Raw genomic sequence first — 20,395 nt, forward strand, 5'->3', positions numbered from 1 at the left:
TGAGGTACTATTGTGAAAGGGATTTTTTTAATGTCTCTTTCTTCTCTTTCATTATTTGTATGTAAGAAAGCCATGGACTTTTGGGTATTGATTTTGTAGCCTGCTACTTTACTAAACCGACCTATTGTTTCTAGGAACTTTTCTGTAGAATCTTTAGGGTTTTCTAAGTATAGTATCACATCATCTGCAAATAGTGATAGTTTGACCTCTTCCTTTCCTATATGTATTCCCTTGATACCTTTCTCTTGCCTAACTGCAATGTCCAGGACTTCCACTACTATATTGAATAAGAGTGGTGAGAGTGGGCAACCTTGTCTTGTGTCTGATCTTAAAGGGAAGGTAAATTATTTTTATCTGATAAGATAAAAAAATTTTATCTTGGAGACATAAAGTACTATTTGGAAGTTATAAAATATTTTATAGATACAGAAAACAAAACTAATTCAAATGGAAAGAATCACCATATAGTGACAGATATCATCAACTGTAAAAATTAGAAATAGTTAAACACTAAATAATTTATTTTCTGTGATGTGTCCCTTCTTCCTCATAGGAAGTATTGTGCTTCAATTATGGAAAAGAGACATAAAAATAAACACTTATGATCTGAAAGCCTATGTCTAGAACATCTAAATTGAGTATGTTTGTCACACAAAACCAAGCAATATGAATGCAGCAAATAGCTGCCCAACATTTAGTCCTTTCATTCACTGCTACCAATCTCACCCCACCAACAAGACCAACCACACCAGGGCATGCTACATATTCCTAATACAAAGATGAAAAGAAACTTCTACGCACTTTTCCCCTTTTCCTCATTTTATCACCAATGTCGAAAGTATTTAACAGAATGTTTCTCTTTGCAATATATTTAATCTTTTGAATAAATAAAAATTAAGCAAAATTCTATAAGTTCACTATATGATGAAAATAATTTTCATGATATTTTGTATGATATGAATATATCAGTTCATTCATATATACCACAAGGTACAAAGCATGGTGTGAAAACTTTTTAAGATAGGGATTGATACATTTGAGTACTGTCCCAAAACTCCACTATTATTTATTTAATTTTATTTTATTGAATATACTAGAAGTAACTTGAACTGAGGGAAAGTGATGAGCTAAAGGGGCCTTTTCCCCCACCCTTGCTCAGAATAGCTCTACAGAGTAAAGGTGAACACAGCTGAGGCCATTGAATTAGATTTCACGCATGGTAGACTGTTTTATTTGAAGTTACATTTTAATTTCTCATAGACTTTGATCAGTTGAATCTTGGTTTTCAGATGTGATGGACAAAAGCTATTATCTTATTTATTAGTAGTGATTTAGTGGGTTAATAAAATAGATATGGCAGCTGCTCTTATCATAGTAAGTTATTGCAAGTCCACGAACAGCTTAATCCCATCATTTCCTTATCAGTTATCATTTGTATAGAGTAAACTAACATAGAGGCTACTAGCTCAGTGGGAACATATGTTTCAGGAATCCTATAAATGACAGAAATAGATAAGATGAAATAAAGGTGTAAGTATAAATTGGTCAGCAAATGAAGAAAGTCGTTAGACACAATATAAACATTTTAATAGTACAAAAGAGATTTAAAAAGTCCATTTATCCTCTTAAATATCCCTTTATAGTTATAACATGCTTACATTAAAGTGTGAACGTAGAAAATTATGACTTTATTTCTAAGATATAAATAATGTTTCGTGGTATAAAACTAAATACTTGATTATAATGCCTTAAGTTGATACTAATGAATGAACACAATTTTGTTGGTCATTATAAGCAGTACTTGCATTATACCAAAGTTTCCTTTAAAAAGTTACTAACAATAGCCAGGATTTTATAAAAAACTTAAAATTTATATATATTTAAATAAAAATGGATAAAATAATATGGGGATGGGGCCAGGTGATACTTTAGTTGGTAGGGAATTTTCTTTGCATGTGGTCAATAGGATCCAATCTTCAGCATCCCTTATGGTCCCCCAAGACTGCCAGGAATGATCCCTGATTTCAGGGCCAGGAGTTTGAATTTTTTAATTCATAACCAACATGAAGCTTCATATTTCCAAGCACAACATACTTTAGGGAAAATATATTAGTAACAAAATAATTTGATAGGTTATTGCAAGTGAGATGAAAATTCCATGTATACTTTGTAACTGCTCTTCTTAATTTTAAGAAGGTTCTTTTCAGTCATTAGAGGACAGAAAGGTGCTCATTTATTATCTTTGTTCTTAAAGACACTAAATCATCACTTAGATAAAAGCATGTACCTTTGATTAGACTGAAAGAAAATTTAAAGACAAAAGAAAAATTAATGCTAAAAGATTACTTTATTGGTTCCAGAAGAAACTGGATATGACATGTGCTAAAGCATCACAATGATTATTACAAGATATTGAGATTTGTATTCCTAGAAGCCTTCTTTATACCTAAATACATTGATTTCATTCCCTATATGTACATTGTTCATGTGGGTTTTGAGCACTGTAGCACTGTCCTTCCATTGTTCATTGATTTGCTTGAGCAGGCTCAGTAATGTCTCCATTGTGAGACTTCTTGTTACTGTGTTTGGCATATAAAATACATCCCGGGTAGCATGCCAGGCTTTGCCATGTGAGCGAGATACTCTCAGTAGCTTGCTGAGCTCTCCAAGAGGGGTGGAGGAATTGAACTCAGGTGGGCAATTGAACTCAGCATGCAAGGCAAACACTTTACCCACCGTGCTATCGCTTCAGCCCGGGTTTTGAACATCCCCACTATCTTAATTTTTACCTAAAAATGCACAGACCCATGTGGTAGTTAATGAAAAAGATTGACTTAGGAGAATTTTGTGTTATATCAGTTTCTAAATTCCTAATAGTATGCATGGATTCTTCTAAAAACTGAAGGATTCGCTTAATTTTTTAGCAGTTATTTTAGTATGATGATAGGAAAGATGCAGTTCTCTTCCTTTAAGCCTTGCAATTTAGTCAAGAAGATAAACCATGTGTTTGTGGTACAAAGCTGTATGGGATAAATTACCATAAGAATAATTCAAAAGATTTGTCTTTCCTGAAATACCAGTCACAATTTCATACATTGAATCTTTACTTTGATGTGTGGTTAAGAAATGGAAACAAAAATAAAGGATATTTCCAAGAAAGAGCTCAACAGTATATAAAGGCACCAAGATGAGAAAGTATAAATTACCTATGGAGAACAAATAATCCGGATAGCAATAGATAGATTTACATAGTATTCATGAGAGTGTTAGTAGATTTCCTCATAGTAGACAAGATCACAATCTTTACCCAAGTTAAAATTGTTCTGTTACGTTTAAGTGTATACTGTACAAGTGCTCTTGGTTGAACAATTTCTGCTTACAAGTTTCTCTATGATACATTGTAATTTTTTAATTTTATTAATTTATTTTTCATCAAATTTTATTCACTTCCCATTGTAGGAAGTTTAAATTCTTAATTTTTCATTATATATGAAATGTCGAATATGAAACAAATCAGTGATTTAGATTTTAGTGATTCACGTTGCTTACGATTTATCTGGAACCAGTGGAGTGAATTTGCTGAACACAACATATTTGAAAAAAAAGTAGAATAAATGTATTTCATTTAATAATTTCAAATAAAAAGTAGAGACAAAACTACATCTTGGGACAGAAAGTACAAGTGTTAAGGCATCTACCTTGCTTGTGCCTTGCATGTGCCCACCTTATCTCTGGCACTGAATATGGTACCCTGGCCCGACCAAGAGTGATCCCTGAGCATAGAGCCAGGAATAGTTCTAGGGTTCCTGAACACTGTTTGGGAGCTTCTCCCCAATTTAATAAAATCAATAAAAATACATGAAATTTTAAAGCAATTCTTAAGAAAATTTTTATTGAAATTCTGTAGCTTATAGTACTGTTAATAATGATTCCATAGCATACTCATCACCAGTGTACCAATCTCCCTCTCCCAAGAACTCTACAATCCCTCACTCTCATCCCCCATGCACCCCAACTCAATTGTGTGGATTAGTTCTCCCGTTATGTTATTTTTGGATCTTTGTTTCTACCTTGCTGTGTATCTTTAAGTCTTACATAATGAAGAGATCATTCTATATCTCTCCCTTTTCTTCTGACTTCACTCAGCATGGTATCCTTTAGTTCTATCCATGTTGCAACAAATTGCATGATTTTGCTCTTAGAACTGCATAGTATTTCCACTATATACATATACATATATATATATACATATAAATATGCCACAACTTCTTGATCTAATTATCCATAGTTAGGTGTTTGGGTTTTTCCCATATCTTGGCTATTGTATAAATGCAGTGATTAACATAGATATGCATATATTCTTTTTTAATTAATGTTTTTGTGTTTGGAGGATAGATGTCAAGAAGTGGTATTGGTGGATCATATGGGAGCGTGCTCATCGTCACTCATAATTAGAGAAATACAAATCAAAACAATAATGAGATATCATTTCAAATCTGTGAGAATGACATATATCAAAAAGTCTGTAAATATCCAATGTTGGCAGGGTTTTGGTGAGAAAGAAACCCTCATTCACTATTGGTGGGAATGTCATCTGGTTCAGCCTCTAAGGAAAGCAATTATCCACATAAATTTCTTGATCTAGTGTCTAAAATGTTATTTAAATTATAATGTTTGTACAAAAATAATAAGCTTAGCAAAACATGCAATAATAATAAATTTCCATTGTAATAAATTCCTTAATAAACACTCAAATGTTCTTTTCTTTACTCCTTCAAATATAAAGCTATTTCCTAGGTGTCTTCATTCTGAAATGTGACAAGGAAAATAATAGTACTTATTTCAAACTCAGATTTATTGATTAATTCTTCTAATACTTTAGCTAGAATTTATACCTGCTAATTTCTTCATTTTTTTGGTATTTTCTTTGCTTACCAATATAGCTTTTCTCAATAAGTTCCCGATGACTAAGATATACTTACTTTAGCTGAATATCATTTATATCTGCTCATTTTTTCATGGTTTTTGGTATTTCCCTTATACATTTCTATTAAATATAGCTTCTTTCAGTAAGTTCCTGATGACTTACATATGCTTACTTCTTTTCCTTCTAATTAGAAATATAAATCAATTCAATGTTATTAGGTTTCACAAGTTCCATATTTCCATCATCTCTCCATAGTGCAATAGCTTTGAGGTTCCTTTTTTTATATACCATAGTATAACTCTTTGCTTAAAGAAATGGAGCAATGTACACTTCTGGTCAGATTAGCAAATTACTGTTGTCTGTCTACCAAAACTGGGGACTTAAAAACTTGTTTCCAGTCTGCCACAATTATAAAGTACCTTTATTAACCTCAATAATTTCCCCATAACTATGTAAGAGCGTTTGTATTATGTGTATTTTCTCAATATTTAAAACTTCTTCCTCCCCATTGCATATGACAAAGGGTCATTAGTGAGAACTTTTCTGCTACAGTACTGCCCTTGGACCCTCATGTCTGGAAACCTCTCTCTGACTCTCTCATATCAGAGGCCAGAGAGTCTTGTTCTGACATATTCCAGCTCTTATGGTTCTATTCCTTCTCTCCAGAGCCAAGGACTGTGTTGATCCAAAGTTCACATCTTCTTTCCAGAACCAATTCCAGGTCCCTGGAACTCTGATGTCCTTTGTACAAATACCCTATACCTTACTATTAGGCTTTTGAGGGTCTCCCATTTATACCTCAGGGGTTCTCTATTCCATCATTATACTTCGACCTCAGGCCTTGCCAGGAGGCAGCCATTTAGGAAAGCATGAATTTTGTTTTGGATGGATGTGGAAATGGGAAACTACATGTTTATAAGAGGTCCTTCATAGTGAACAATAGATAGATAAATAGATAAAATAGTCCAGGGTGGGGGGATGTTGGAGGAGGGGAATGGCTCTTTTAATGCATGTTCCCATAAGAAACTACAAAATCTGAGAACTGTAAATTGAAACCTACCTGCCAGATGATTATGGAGGTCAATTGTAAAAATGGGAGATCAAGGATTTTTTATTAGTTAGCTTGATTTACATTTCAAATATATGATGATAAGCATGTGTGTTTTGTCTTGGACTAGGAAACATGTATTGATAGCATTACTTGACCTTTATTGTTGAGGTCAGAAAAAAGCCTTGCCCAGTCCACCTTAAACTCAGATCTATCATTGCCCAGTCCACCTTAAACTCAGATGCTTATGCTAATATTGAAATACTAGATTCCTATGGAGATCTATGAAAATCTACTTTTTCCTCTATTATTTCATTCCTTCCATATCTTGGATGAATACAGATCGAAAAGGTATGTAACCACTATATGTAACATAGTGGTGCTGAGTTGAGGAGGGAGAGTAAAAGCAAAAGTTAGCAGACTTTGGCTACCTTTACTGCATGCTCATTATTTATCTAGCTTTTCTTTAACATTTGTAGCATTTGCATCTATGTACTATATAAAGGGTCTATATAGCTTGGAGAATTAGCTGAGGGTGAGGGTGTACTGTGTGTGTCCCTGGTTTTAGTTATGAGAAATGGAAAAAATGGATCTGACATTTTTGGGGTCAAGGAGATAGCTCCTAGAGCAGGAATATATGCTCGGAATGTACAGGCTTTCTTGTGTTTGATCCCTGATCCCTGGTATCACACAGCATCTGAAGCACTGTGTGATGAGTCTGGGTGGTTCTCATTACTACTAAGAAGCAATCTTTCTAAAAAAATAATAAAAAGAAGAAAGAATGAGCTACAATGTGAGAATCTATGCAATACCATAATTTCCTGTCACCCAGGGCTCATGCATACATTTATAAGAATTATTTGTAACACTTATTCCTTGCATCATAGTTTTATGATTTGTGACACCACACCCCTTTAATTGTTGCAAAAAAAATCTGAAGAGAAAAATAACAACAAATTGGGCTCATTTCTTATTAAGAAAATAACTTTTTTTTTCTTTTTGGGTAACACCCAGCAATGCATAGGGGTTACTGCTTGCTTTGCACTCAGGAATTAGTCCTGGCAGTGCTCAGGGGACCATATAGAATGCTGGGAATTGAACCTGGGTCGGCTGAGTGCAAGGCAAATGCCCTACCCGCTGTACTATTGCTCCAGCCCCAAGAAAATAACTTTTAAAAGGTTATGTTTCAAACATATTCCTATGTATGAAATCAGTGTCTTTCTCACATTTGTCATACTCTTTAACATCTAATAAGTATACTACAAAAAACCTATTTTTTCTTGTCCTGTTAAGTAAATTTCGATTAAAAAAATTGCTATTAGTTGCATAGACATTTTTAGTATACTTAGAACCAACATTTGAATATAAATATTTGCAAATTTGGGGTTCTCTGTTATCGTTTAGGAGATTGGCCGTAGTTATTTCATTCTCTTTTAAACCTAAAGGAGAAAAAAAAGACTCTAAGTAGGAATGCAGCCATAGTAGGATTAGTGACCATCCAAAGCTACTACTTGAAAAACACAGAAAAGGAAGATGATCAAGGGGCACATATCATAGTTTTAGATTATTTCGGTTATGCTTTGCCTCTTTTTTCCCTTAAAAAGCTCCTTCACTAATGCGGAGTTGGTTCCTGTCCTTGTTCTAGGTACCATTATTATGGAATTGGCATCAAAGAGAGCAGTGCATATTACCACTCCGTATATTCGGGAAAGGGCCTGACAAGGTAGAGTTACATTATCTTTAAGACAAGTTCTTTGTTTAAATAAATGAGTTGCTAATTTTTCCTACTCAAAAATGTTTTTTCTCTTTTAAGCATAAGACCTTAATTTAAGCTTTGTGTGAATATTTGAAGTGATGTATTCTTGATCCCTGTGCCATTTATGTACTTTGAAATCAGTTAGAAATTAATGTAAGTAGGTATCCCAGAGAGGTAAGAAATCTGTAAGACAGAATTCCTTTTAAGCAAAAATAATTTTTTTGCATTTAAAATTCATGCCTTATGACCATTACCTAACAAATATAAAAATCATTATAATCACTGCTAATAACTTGTATTTTGAATATAGATTTACCTTAGTAAGATAAAGCTACTGACCTGCTGGAGTTTCTCTTAAAGCCTACTCAAAAAGCTAGAGAACTATGAAAGGAAAAACATAGAAGACTATAATTAGCAAACTACTCTAAATTGCCTTTATTGAGAAGAGGTTATGGACAACTGAGGTTATGTCAAAAAAAAACAGTGATAATAAACAATTCTAATTTTTTAAAAGTACTGGGTCTCTGAATAATTAATGTACATTTGAGTTTGTCTTATAGTGAGGTTTACCGAGAACATCTCTTAGTTTTCAAAATAATGGATTGTTTTGATTAATTTTCAAAGTAATATTGAATCAACTTTTATCTCTTGGGAAAAAAAGTAATTTTGGTGATCTAAACTCATACCACGAAACAGAATTGTAGCTTACTAGCCTATTCTCACTCTAAAGTGAAAATACTGGTTGGAACACATATCACTATTTATTATCAAGTGCTGTTTGCTTATCTCAGTCTACCATATTTCCCTAAATATTTTTTAAATGTTATCTTCCCTTTGAGAAAGATTCTAGGAGTGACAGAGAGATGAAATAATGGGTAAGGTTCTTGCTTTGCATGCAATCGACCAGGTTTGATCCCTGATACCCCATATGATCCCCTGAACACTGCCAGGAATGACCTCTGAGCACTGCCTGGATCCATGTAACCCCTCCTTCAAAAAAATGGAGAAGAGAAAGATGCTTGGATTCATTTGGAGAATAAAAGTAATTTCTTTCCAGATTTATTTCACTAATCACAGGTTTTCTTTATTTTTCAATTGTTTTGCCTATACATAAATATGCATACTTTTTAACTAACAGAAAATGTTCTGGTTTTTAAGGTTTTCTGGAAGCAAACTGAAGAATGAGGTAAGAGTGATTTTTATATCTATTTACATATGTGGTAATATGCATAAAAGATGAGCAATTATGTTACTCGTTCTTATTGCTAAATATAGATGTAAATGTTGTTTATTAGGAACCACCCTGTGATTGAGAATTTCACACGGCGCTGTTAGATTTGAATCATTGAATGATTCTTCTCTGGACTTACAGAGCAAAAATTAACTTGAGAGAAGTGTTTTTTTTTTTAAATTTCTATATCCAACATCAAAGACTTAAGCAACTGTAAAATAATGGGACATTATTGATTCAAGAAATTTCCATGAAAATCTAAATCAACAGCCTACAACCAAGTCTATAGAAAGAATTGGCATTTGGAATATGCTTGTTTATTTATTTATTTAATTAATTTTTATTAGTGAGACACCATGAGGTACAGTTGTAGAGTTACAAATTTTTGTGGTTGGGTTTCAATTATACGATGATCAAATATCCATTCCTCCACCAGTGCCCATTTCCCACTACCATGGATCCCAGTATCTCTCCCACCCCTATCCTCCCCATCCCATCCTGCCTCTGTGGCAGGGCATTTCTTTTTGTTCTCTCTCTCCTTTTGGGTGTTGTGGTTTGCAAAAGAGGCAAAAAGTGGCAATCATGTTTGGTCTATAGTCTACTTTCAGCATGCTTCTCCCAACACCCTTTATTTGGTGCTCCCTTCTCTATCTGAGCTCCCTTTTCCCCTAGCATGTGTGGCTGACCTCCAAGCCATGGAGCAAAATTCCTGGTACTAATCTCATTCTGGAATATACTCATTTCGACAAAACCCTTTATTGTTATCAGAAAGCCCAAATGTTACGCTACAATTTGTTTTACCACTCCGTATGTGTATACATATGTGAGTTTGCAGATCTCCTATGAAGTGGAGTGGAGATGGTGGAGATGGGAGTTAGGGTGAAAGGGTATGCCACATGTACACCCATACTTTCTCCCTAAACTCCCTACGTCTTCCCTACCCCCAACCAAAAAGAAGAGATCAGCAAACTAACTTTATCTAAATGAGTTAGATTACCATTAGGGACTGCATGGCTAATTAGGTACATGATAAGGCCTTCATTATCCTCAAGTTAACTAATCATTAAAAAGAGATACCCTAGAACTAAGGACACATGATGATGTGTTGTGTGGTAAATCTGGACCTAGAATAAATTGCAGCTCCATTAGTTGGGTGAAATGATGCAAGTATGTTATCTTTAAAAATAATGTAAAGCCCCCAGCCCACTGAAATCACCAATTTTTTCCACCAGTGCTTTTTAATATAGTTAATGGGTACTTACATAATAAAATCCTTCAGATTGCTCCTTTTATCAATGAAATAATGCATCATTATTAGATAATCGTGAAAGTGAAAAAATATTGACTTACAAATACACTTTAGTTGACTGAAGTTTATGTCAATAAGGAATTGAAGTGATTTCTCTTGGGTGTCCTTCCTACCACTTCGATGAAGCTGGTGGTACTGGTGAGCCATACATTAGCTAATGCTGTGTTGGGCTCGCTTACTTTACAGAATAAAACAAACCTGTTTCTCAGGTCCACTGTTTTCCTCCACAGAAGGTTCATGACAAATTTTATTAGTTTTCTTCTCAAAAGAGTTTATCACAAAATAATTTTATTAGCACTGCACTGTAGCACTGTCCTCCCATTGTTCATCGATTTGCTCCAGTAGGCACCAGTAATGTCTCCATTGTGAGACTTGTTATTACTGTTTTTGGCATCTCGAATACACCATGGGGAGCTTGCCAGGCTCTGCTGTGTGGGTGGGATACTCTCGGTAGCTTTCCAGACTCTCCAAGAGGGATGGAGGAATCAAACCCAGGTTGACTGCATGCAAGGCAAATGCCCTACTCACTGTGATTTCGTTCCAACCCAACAAAATTTTATTAATGCATTTAAAATATTTTAGGTAGCTACACGTACAACCTATTTCTCTAGAGATACCTGAAGCAGTGATAGCATCATGACCATTATAATTATGGAGTTAACACAATTAAGGGATTTCCAAGGCCCAGAACAATTCACTCTTTAGTATGCTAATAAATATTTGTTAACAAAGTTAAAGTGAGAAAAGAAACTAATTTGTATTTAGAGTGAACCACTTTGATAGTGATGTTGGTAATCCCTGATTTGAACTCATCTGCCTGCTGTGTAAAACAAAATATGCACTACCCAATATCTACAGTTGGTTTGTGGCAAGGCAAGCAAGACACATTTCATTATATTTGATGAAAGGTTACTTGAAGTTGCTACTAGTTCTAGGGATGCTATTTTAGCAAGGAAGATAGACAAGAAGCAGGGAGAAAGATAGCTAAGTAGTGGGTTCAGTTTGGAATTTATCATATTTGATGTGCTGGTGAAACACCCAGTGCAGAATGGAAGTAGACATTGGGTATGTGTAACTGGAAAAGTGAATACAGATAGTTATGATGGTGATACAAAGCTAATTAATGAGACTAAAGAGGTAAAAAGAGGAGAATTTTGTGGCACAGAAACAAAGAAGGAAGAATGTTTCTAACAGAAGGGCTACTATAAAAAGGTGCTAAAAGGTCATTAAGATAAAGAACATTAAGATAAAGCATTAGTTAAGTGTAGATAATTAATTACTGCATGGATACCATTTTCAGTGTATTGCTGGGGCTGGATTGGTTTGTAAAATGAATGGAAAGTGTCATTGAATGTAAACTAATGGTAATAATCAGCAAAAAGCTTGAACTTACCTTGCAAATAATATTAGTCTGATTTGGGCTGGAGCAATAGTACAGTGGGAAGGACACTTGCCTTGCACATGGCTGACCCAGGTTCGATCCCTAGCACCCCATACAGTCTCCCAAGTGCCACCAGGCCACCAGGAGTAAATCCTGATGGAGGGTCAAGAGTAAACCCTGAGCATCACTAGGTGTGATGCAGAAAGCAAATATATAAACATATATATACTTGCATATGTATGTATATATGTATGCATATATTTATACATATATATGTCTATTTTTCTAATGTTGGTAGACAAACCCAGTATAGAGGGGATTGAAGATATGAAAGATAGGGGCAAGTTCAGAGCACTGAGATATCTACTGAGATCATCAAGAACGCTTCAGTTTAGATGAATGTGTTTCATGACAGACACACTCTTGGACTTCAAATAGAAACTCAAATTACAAAGTGATGGGAAGAGGGTGGGAAAGGAAAAGGTGGACTCGAAGTGATATTAGAACAGTGGTGGAGGGGCAGTGACTTTTTATAGCAAAAACATAAATGCAAATACTGTTGTAAACTTGAGGTTTCAATTCCAATTCTCTCTCAAGAGAGGGTGTGTATTTGTGTGCTAGACCCCATTATTTATAAAATTCATCGAATAAATTATTTCTTATACTTTAAGACTATTCTTAAACACCCGTTAAATAAAGAATGAGCTCATTTTTGCAACCAGAAATGTGATAGTTAATGCCATCTGTGGGAGAATTGGCAAAGTGTTTATTCAAACCCATTTTTGTAGGATTTAATTTTCTCACAGTCCTTTATTGAGAGAGGTGGGAAGAGTATTCATGGAAGACAAGAAGGGAAGGACATTTCGATGTTTAAATTGCAAAACTGGAAGCCTGAAATACTTAAATATTAATAAATACTTAAATACTTAAATCATAAAAAGATGCATATCATCTGCTGCTAAAAATATATATAAAAGAAACTTTTAAATCACATACCTATATACAAACATTTGCATTAATAATTATGTGATAGATATTACGGATGATGAAATAATTTCTAAGCTAATTTAGATTCTTGATACTCTAACAGAAATAGGAGAGTAATTAATTTTGGAAAATTATTAAAATGACTATGAAACCACTCTAGAAGAATATTCATGAAAAATAGCCAAGAGCTATCTAAATAAAAAGTCGAAAAGGGACTTCTTCAGCATATAATAAAATGCTATGTCATTATGATACTGAAACAACAGTAGATGGAATAAATCTACATCAGAAATTAGACAAAAATTCTATATCTCATGTTGAATAATTTTATATAAGGGGTTGGAGTGATAGTGGAGAAAATAGGGCAGGACTTTTGCCTTGCAAGTGGCCAATACAGGTTCAATCCTCATCACCCTATATGGTCTCCTGAGCCTGCCAGGAATGATTCCTGAGTGCAGAACCAGAAGTAAGCCCTGAGCACCACTGGGTGTCGCCTCAAAACAAACACAAAAAGAAGTTTATGTAAATAAACATATAAAGAATTTTAGAAGGAAACTGGATGAGGAATGACTTTCTAAGAATGTAAATAACATTTCATATTTCAAAAGAAAAAATTCAAAGAGAAATAAAAAATTATACTAAAACAACATACTCATAGCTCCTTTGTCAAAATTTGTTGATCATATAATGAGGGTCTGTTTCTTTCTCATATGTGGGATATTAAAAAAAAACTTAGGCAGTAATAAATGGCCAAATGCAGCAGAATCTGAGAACAGATTGCTGTACAGAACTTAGTTTATCAAAGTTGGGGGTTTGGGTTGGGTGTGAAGACCAAGGTGGAAAGAAGCATGATGGTGGTGTATATGGTACTGGGATCTTGTTTGCATGAAACTCTATCACTGACAGTATTATAAATCACAGTGCCTCATTAAAAGTTGAAAAACAAAAAACAAGTTTTGTTACACACACAAGAGAACTTTCTGGAAGACACCTGGAAGGGTTTTATCAATTCTTTAAAATATTCAACCACTTGGAGCTAGAGGATATAGTACAGGGATTAAAATGCATGGCTTGTAAATGGCTGGCCCAGCTTCTATTCCCAGCACCCCATGGTCTCTGTGCACATCTTGGAGTAGTTCCTGGCACTGTTGATTTTGAGCCTAGAGTCCCTTGAAGGTCGCCTATGTAATCTCTGGCCCTTCATTCAACGCAGGTTCAGTGGGTCAAGAATCACACAGATGGACCCCCATGGCTTCTTGAATGCTGCAGAAAGAAACAAAATTAAATAAGTAAATAATAAAATATTTGTATTTTACATAAAGCAATAGTTCATAATGTAGACAAAATACCGCGTGTGAAATTGTACTGACAACCATGAAACTGTATGCAACCTAAATAACTAAATGATAATGAAATGCTGCAGACATATGAGACTTTCTTGGGACCTAAAGCTGTTCATTTACCAAAGAGCTCTTAATGTGACTGTGGTGTGTGTGTGTGTGTGTGTGTGTGTGTGTGTGTGTGTGTGTGCATGAATGCCCTAGGCTTCACATATGCAGGCAAGTACTCTATTGCTATACTACATCTCTGGCCCCACTAAAGTCTATTTTAATGATATGGAGAAATTTTAGTAAGAGAAAAAACACTAAAATAAATATATGTATTGTGTTTTATGTAAAATAAAACTGAATGTGGGGCCAGAAAGATATTACAGCAGGTAAGGCACTTACCTTGCACGCAATTAATCTGGCTGTGTTCCCAGGTATCCCATATGGTCCATGAACCCATCAAGAGTGAACCCTGAGCACAGAGCCAGAAGTCAGTTCTGATCACTGCTTGATTTGGCTCCCAAACAAAACAACAACAACAAAAAACCCCAAAATGAAACAAAACCAGCCTTCCCAAAAAACTTCAAACCAAAAAACTTTTATATTTCCTTATCAAATATGACAGAATTAATAACTATAGCTATGAAGTGTGATAGCCATTATCTACAAATTTGTCTCTTGTTAACTAAATCACTGTATCACTGTATCACTGTCCTCCCATTGTTCATCCATTTGCTTGAGCGGGCCCCATTACGTCTCCATTGGAGACTTTGTTGTTACTGTGTTTGGCATATTGAATATGTCACGGGGAGCTTGCCAGGCTCTGCCGTGCGGGCGAGATACTCTCGGTAGCTTGCCGGGCTCTCCGAGAGGGGCAGAGGAATCGAACTGGGTTGGCCATGTTGGATGTGTGCAAGGCAAACTCCCTACCGCTGTGCTAAAGAAGGTCTTATTAACTAAATAAAATTAAAAATTCTCTTTTACTGGGCTTTGCCGTAGGGCGTTTGCCAGGCGGTAGGGCGTTTGCCAGGTGTGGCCAACCTGGCATAGCTGGGTTAGATTTCTCTGCCCCCTCAGAGAGCCTGGCAAGCTACCGAGAGTATCTCACCCGCATGGCAAAGACTGGCAAGCTACCCGTGACATATTCGATATGCCAAACGCAGTAACAGAAGTCTCACAATGGAGACATTACTGGGACCGCTCGAGCAAATCGATGAACAGGAGGACAGTGCTGAAGTGCTACATCTCTTTTACAGTAACTATACTTCAAGTGTTCAATAACATTAATAATATGTTAAGTATAATAAGTGCATATACTACTGTATTACATATAGACAGAATAATTTCATCAGTAATCAAACTTCTATTGGCAGTACTAAAATACATAAAATACTAAACTCTATAATAAAAAAATCTAATAAAAAAAGACCACTCAATAAAATTATAGCACAGAATGTGAGGAAAAATTTCAAACAAGGTGAAAAAGAATCATTTATAAATAGTGCTAATGTCGTCTTTCTAGTTAATCAGAATCTCTGACTTAAGGTCAATAAATATTTTTAATATCACTCCTACCAATGAACATGAAAAATGTCTAAATTTTAATAGGAGGAAGGTAACAACTTGAAGCCACAATAAAGAATAATTATTTCACTCTTCAGAGAAATTTTAAAAGTATAGTGTTATAAAAACTAAAAACGTAATCTTAAGACTATAGGGCAAAAAAAATTTTCATAAAGGGTAGGAAGGACAGACCTACCTAGTTAAATTGGAAGCATATATCATTCTAGAGAAAAATTCATACTGTACACAAAGGAACATGTATAAGTATGTTTCTTGGACTACTTTTAAAAAATTCAGAAAGCTGAAAAATAATTTTTATTATATAAAAATAAACATATACCATATATAAATATGAGGGAATACTATACTATTTTGGGAATGAATAAAGTATAGCTGTGACCGTGAGATAATGTTAAAGTTTAAATTTATATTTCTCTTAAAGTTGAAACAGCTGTGTAATATAGTTTCTATTACCATTACTTTAATATTTATTATTTTATTAAAATAATACAGTTTATATAATTTTTATATATGGTGTCAATTTTTAAAGCAATTGTATATATTGTTTAAGACTATTAATAGATGAGGTAAATCTCTAAATGGCCAGAAATTATATAAACCTAATCAGAGCATTCATTCTTGCTAGTTGAGAAAGGAGGAATGAGATTGGGGATGAAGGTTTATAGATGTTGCTATAATATTTTAATGTCTAATGTTTTCATTAAGATGATTAGTACATGAATATTTGTTACCTTTTATAAATACCTTTTTTAAAAAGGTCTTAATAATTCAAATATATAAACATAAATGTAAATAAAATCAACAAGAGAATGGAGCAAAAATGCAGGAGCATGGTAAAGGATAAGATATTAGCAATAAGAATTTTGGTAATATAAAGTATTTGATTCACAAATGTAGTGAATCAAATTTCAGAAATATAGAATGTTTTTTTATATCTCAAAATCTTTTCATCTCCTGGAATAAAATTAACAACCCAGAAAAATCTAGTTTCAATCTTTGTCCTGGCTAAAGCAAGCCTTTTTCTTTCTGTGTGAATCAAAGTTTAACTAGCTAGATTAATCTAAGTGCCATTATTTCTTTGGGAATGAATCCCTATATTTTATGTATTTCAACCAGGAAGTCTCTCTGATAGCCTACGTTTCCTCTCCTTAACATCAGCCATTCATGGCCAGTTTAACAACTTTGTACCAAGATAAATAACAAATCCTCCCTCCTTGGTATATGCTTTTCAAATATTTGTAGACTGTTATCATGCTCTCTTTTAGTCATCACTTAGCCAAACTGTGTAGCTTAACTCCTTTAATCTTTCCCCATAAATCAGACCCTTTTGCCTTCTAATCATATTGGTTTTTTCCTTAAAGTTCCTTCTTGTTTTCTTTTGGAAATAAGATTTTTAATATTTCACCCAAGAGTACCAAAGTCATCAATGGAGGAAAAAAAATAAACAGCCTTCAGTAGCTGCTTATGATTTGACAATCTTTTATAGAATTAAAGTAGCAAAAGTCACAGTGAAACTAAAATGGTTTCAATTTATCTTTTTCTAGTTTATCAATCACTCCTTTCTTTTGGTGTTACACATGAGCAGCATTTTGTCATTTGGTTATGTAACTTTTGCCACTTCTTGTTCTATTGTTCACTTATGCAAGCAACTTTCATTAGAAAAAATATCTTCCTAGGAAACTCTTGCTTCTGGATGATGTGCCTCACTTGTTGCTAGCTTCTGTATACAAATTATTATGAACATGAAAGTCTTAAATGCATCAAAGTAAGACACTCTTCCCTAATATATGTTTTCTTTGCACTATCAGAATTTTAAAATTGGGAAATGTATTCTTCAAAACATAGTGCACGATCAGGTTTAAAAAGTAGGCCTAAGATAAAGTTCAAGAATTACTTTATAATTTAAAAGAAAGAAGATACCCTTGTGTGCTCAACCAATCACATCCACTGTCTACCTACAAGAAGTTATTGCTTTCAAGAAATTGGAGTCTTTGTGGCAGGTCTGAATGTTGGGGAAAATCCCAAATAACAGTGGTGGGTCTTTTGTAGTAATATTGAATGTGATCAACGTAGAGAGAGAGAGAGTAAAGTGGAAATCTGCCACACAGGTGGGAGGTGGGTGGGAGGGGGGTATACTGGGGTTCTTGGTGGTGGAAAATGTGCACTGGTGAAGGGACGGGTGTTTGATCATTGTAAGACCGACCGAGACTTGAACTGAAAGGCTTTGTTACTGTTCTCACGGTGATTCAACAAATAAATAAAAAAACAAAAAGAAATTGGAGTTATTCACTCCTTGGCTTTTCCTCAAAATGTTTCACTTAGGAATGTGATACATTTATAAATACATTGTTTATTGTTCCCCAGTTTATTATTGGCATTATATTTATTTTTTTTTCTATTTAGGAAAGGATTCTGTTTTATATGACTTGTTTTTCTGCAACGTGTGTTGTGATGCATTATTGTTAGTATATGGTAGCCTATGACCTTTCTAGTTCTGTCGTATAATACTGTATGAAAATATTGCAACCTACTTATTCCACTGTTGGAAGAACTTTTGAAAAAAAATATTGTCATGATCATTATTCAAGTACATAGGTGCAGGAGTAGAAATTTAGACTTACAGTATGCTTATGCTTAACTTTACTAGTTTTATCCTTAATGATGGTTGTATCAAGCTGGAGCATGTGTCTGGGAGGAGGAGATAAGGTGCTTGCTTACCTTGCATGAGACTGACCTAAGTTCTATCCTTGGCGCCACATATGATCCCAAAATTATTAATATTGCCCTGAATTCTAATGAACAGTTGGCACTGAATATCTTCTCACTTGGTTGATAATAATGTTCCTTGAATCATGAAAGTTTTAAAATTTTATAAAATTCAATTTATTCATTTTTGCTTTTGTTGTCTTATCCAAGAAATCTCTGTCAAATCTAATGTTATGAAGTTTTTGCCCAATGTTTTCCTCTAATATTTTTGTAGTTTCATATTTTACATTTAGGTCTTTGATTAATTTTGAGTTAATTTCCCTCCCCCAACTCCTTTCATCACTTTTATTTTATTTATTTATTTATTTATTTATTTTGGTTATATTTACGTATTGAATCACTGTGGGAAAAGTTAAAAAGCTTTCAGGTTTAAGTCTCGGTCACACAATGATCAAACACCTTTCCCTTCCCAGCACTTATTTTTCACCACCAAGAACCCCAATATACCCGCCTCCCATCCCTCCCAATGCCTGTGAGGCAGATGATTTCTACTTAACTCTCTCTCTACTTTGATTACATTCATTATTTCGACAAAAGATGCATCGTTATTGTTTAGAATTTCCACACAACAATCAGAACTGCTGAAAAGGTTGTGAAATAATTTGTTTTCTGTAGCTGGCTATGAGAACCATGTTATCACCGCCGAGTGATTTTGAATTTCTGATATTTTACTAATTAAGTCTGGAGGAATTTCTGCCAAGAGCTAGATAATTAAGAGATTGGTTTCTGTGTCTCTGGAGCCATGGCCACGCTGGAGAGTGACTCGTGAGGGGCAACTTGTGGCCTCGATAGGGCGTGAAGGATGAGCCAGTACCACCCCTCTTCCCATGAGGCTGCAGTTGCCCCATCACTGTTGGTTCATACCTGGCTTTCCAATAAGCTCTGAGGCAGCAGCCACCTTGCTGCCGGGAGGGGGGGGGGGGTTGGGGGGGGGGGGAGGGGGCGGAGAGGCAGGGGGTGAAGGGAGATACACCCTTTCCCTCCCAGGGAGGCATGGCGCCATAATTTAATGCTTAGTCTATTCACTTTTCTGCCACAAGCTGCCGGGCTCTGGTTTAAGTCTTGTGCCTCTGGAGTCATGGCCATGCCGGAGAGCCAATCCTTGAGTTAATTTTTGTTTATGGCATTAGGCTAAGATTCTTCTTTCTTTTATTTTTTTTTTGGGGGAGATAGTCACCTTCCCTAGTTGAAAGATTTTTCTTCCCTTCATTGAATAGTCTTGATAGCAATGTTAAAACCCATTTGGCCATTTATACAAGGGCTTATTCCTAGGTTATTTATTTTATTCCACAAATTTACCTTTATGTTTTTGTTAGATTTATACACTTTATTTTACTTAGTCTTGTAATATGTTTTGAAATTAGGAAATATTGATTCTTTAATTTCATCTCTTTTTCCTCAAAATTTTTTAACCTTGAGGTTGCTTATGATTTTAGGATGGATATTCTACATCTGTAAAGAATTATCATTAGGATTTTAAATTAAACCATTTGACTTGGTAGTATTGTTAGGATATCAACATCTTAACAATTCATAAATATGTTTCCTTTTCATTCACAAATATTTTTCCATTTATTTGAGCAATGCTTTGTAGTTTTAATTATAAAAATCATTCACCTCCTTGGTTAAGTTAATGCACATATTATTCTTTATTGGTATTATTGTAAATTAAATTATTTTAATTTTTCAGTTTGTTATGCTATGTTATATAAATGCAACTATGTTATATAAATGCATGTTCAACTTGCATCCTGCTACTTTTGCTGAATTCATTTATTAATGCTGACAGTTTTGGAAGAGTACTTAGTTTTCTATGCATAAGAAGATATCATCTGTTTATAAAGATACTTTTATTTTTTTCCCCAGTGTGATTTCACTTTATTTTTTTTTCTTAATTATCCTGGGTAGGGCTTTCAACACTATGTTGAGAATTGGTAAAACAGATATTTTACCTTGTTTCTGATCTTAAGGAACTGTTTTGTCTTTTATCATTGTAATATTTGCTATGGATTTATCATTTAAGTTTTATCATGTTAGGGTGATATTCTTCTATTCCTAAAATTTTGAGGTTTTATTAT

At 34.4% G+C, this 20,395-nt stretch overlaps 1 protein-coding gene across 1 annotated transcript in view; it reads left to right on the top strand.

Annotated features, from left to right (window-relative positions):
• Positions 1-20,395, top strand: part of RFX6 (regulatory factor X6) — a 75,823-nt gene that overhangs the window by 23,682 nt on the left and 31,746 nt on the right. The window contains exons 5-6 of the mRNA XM_056125261.1: positions 7,621-7,698; positions 8,890-8,917. Coding sequence (XP_055981236.1) covers positions 7,621-7,698; positions 8,890-8,917 — 106 coding nt within the window. The remainder of the gene's footprint in view (positions 1-7,620; positions 7,699-8,889; positions 8,918-20,395) is intronic.

Source organism: Sorex fumeus, unplaced genomic scaffold, assembly GCF_029834395.1.
Source record: "Sorex fumeus unplaced genomic scaffold, SorFum_2.1 ptg000054l, whole genome shotgun sequence".
Lineage (NCBI taxonomy): Eukaryota > Metazoa > Chordata > Mammalia > Eulipotyphla > Soricidae > Sorex > Sorex fumeus.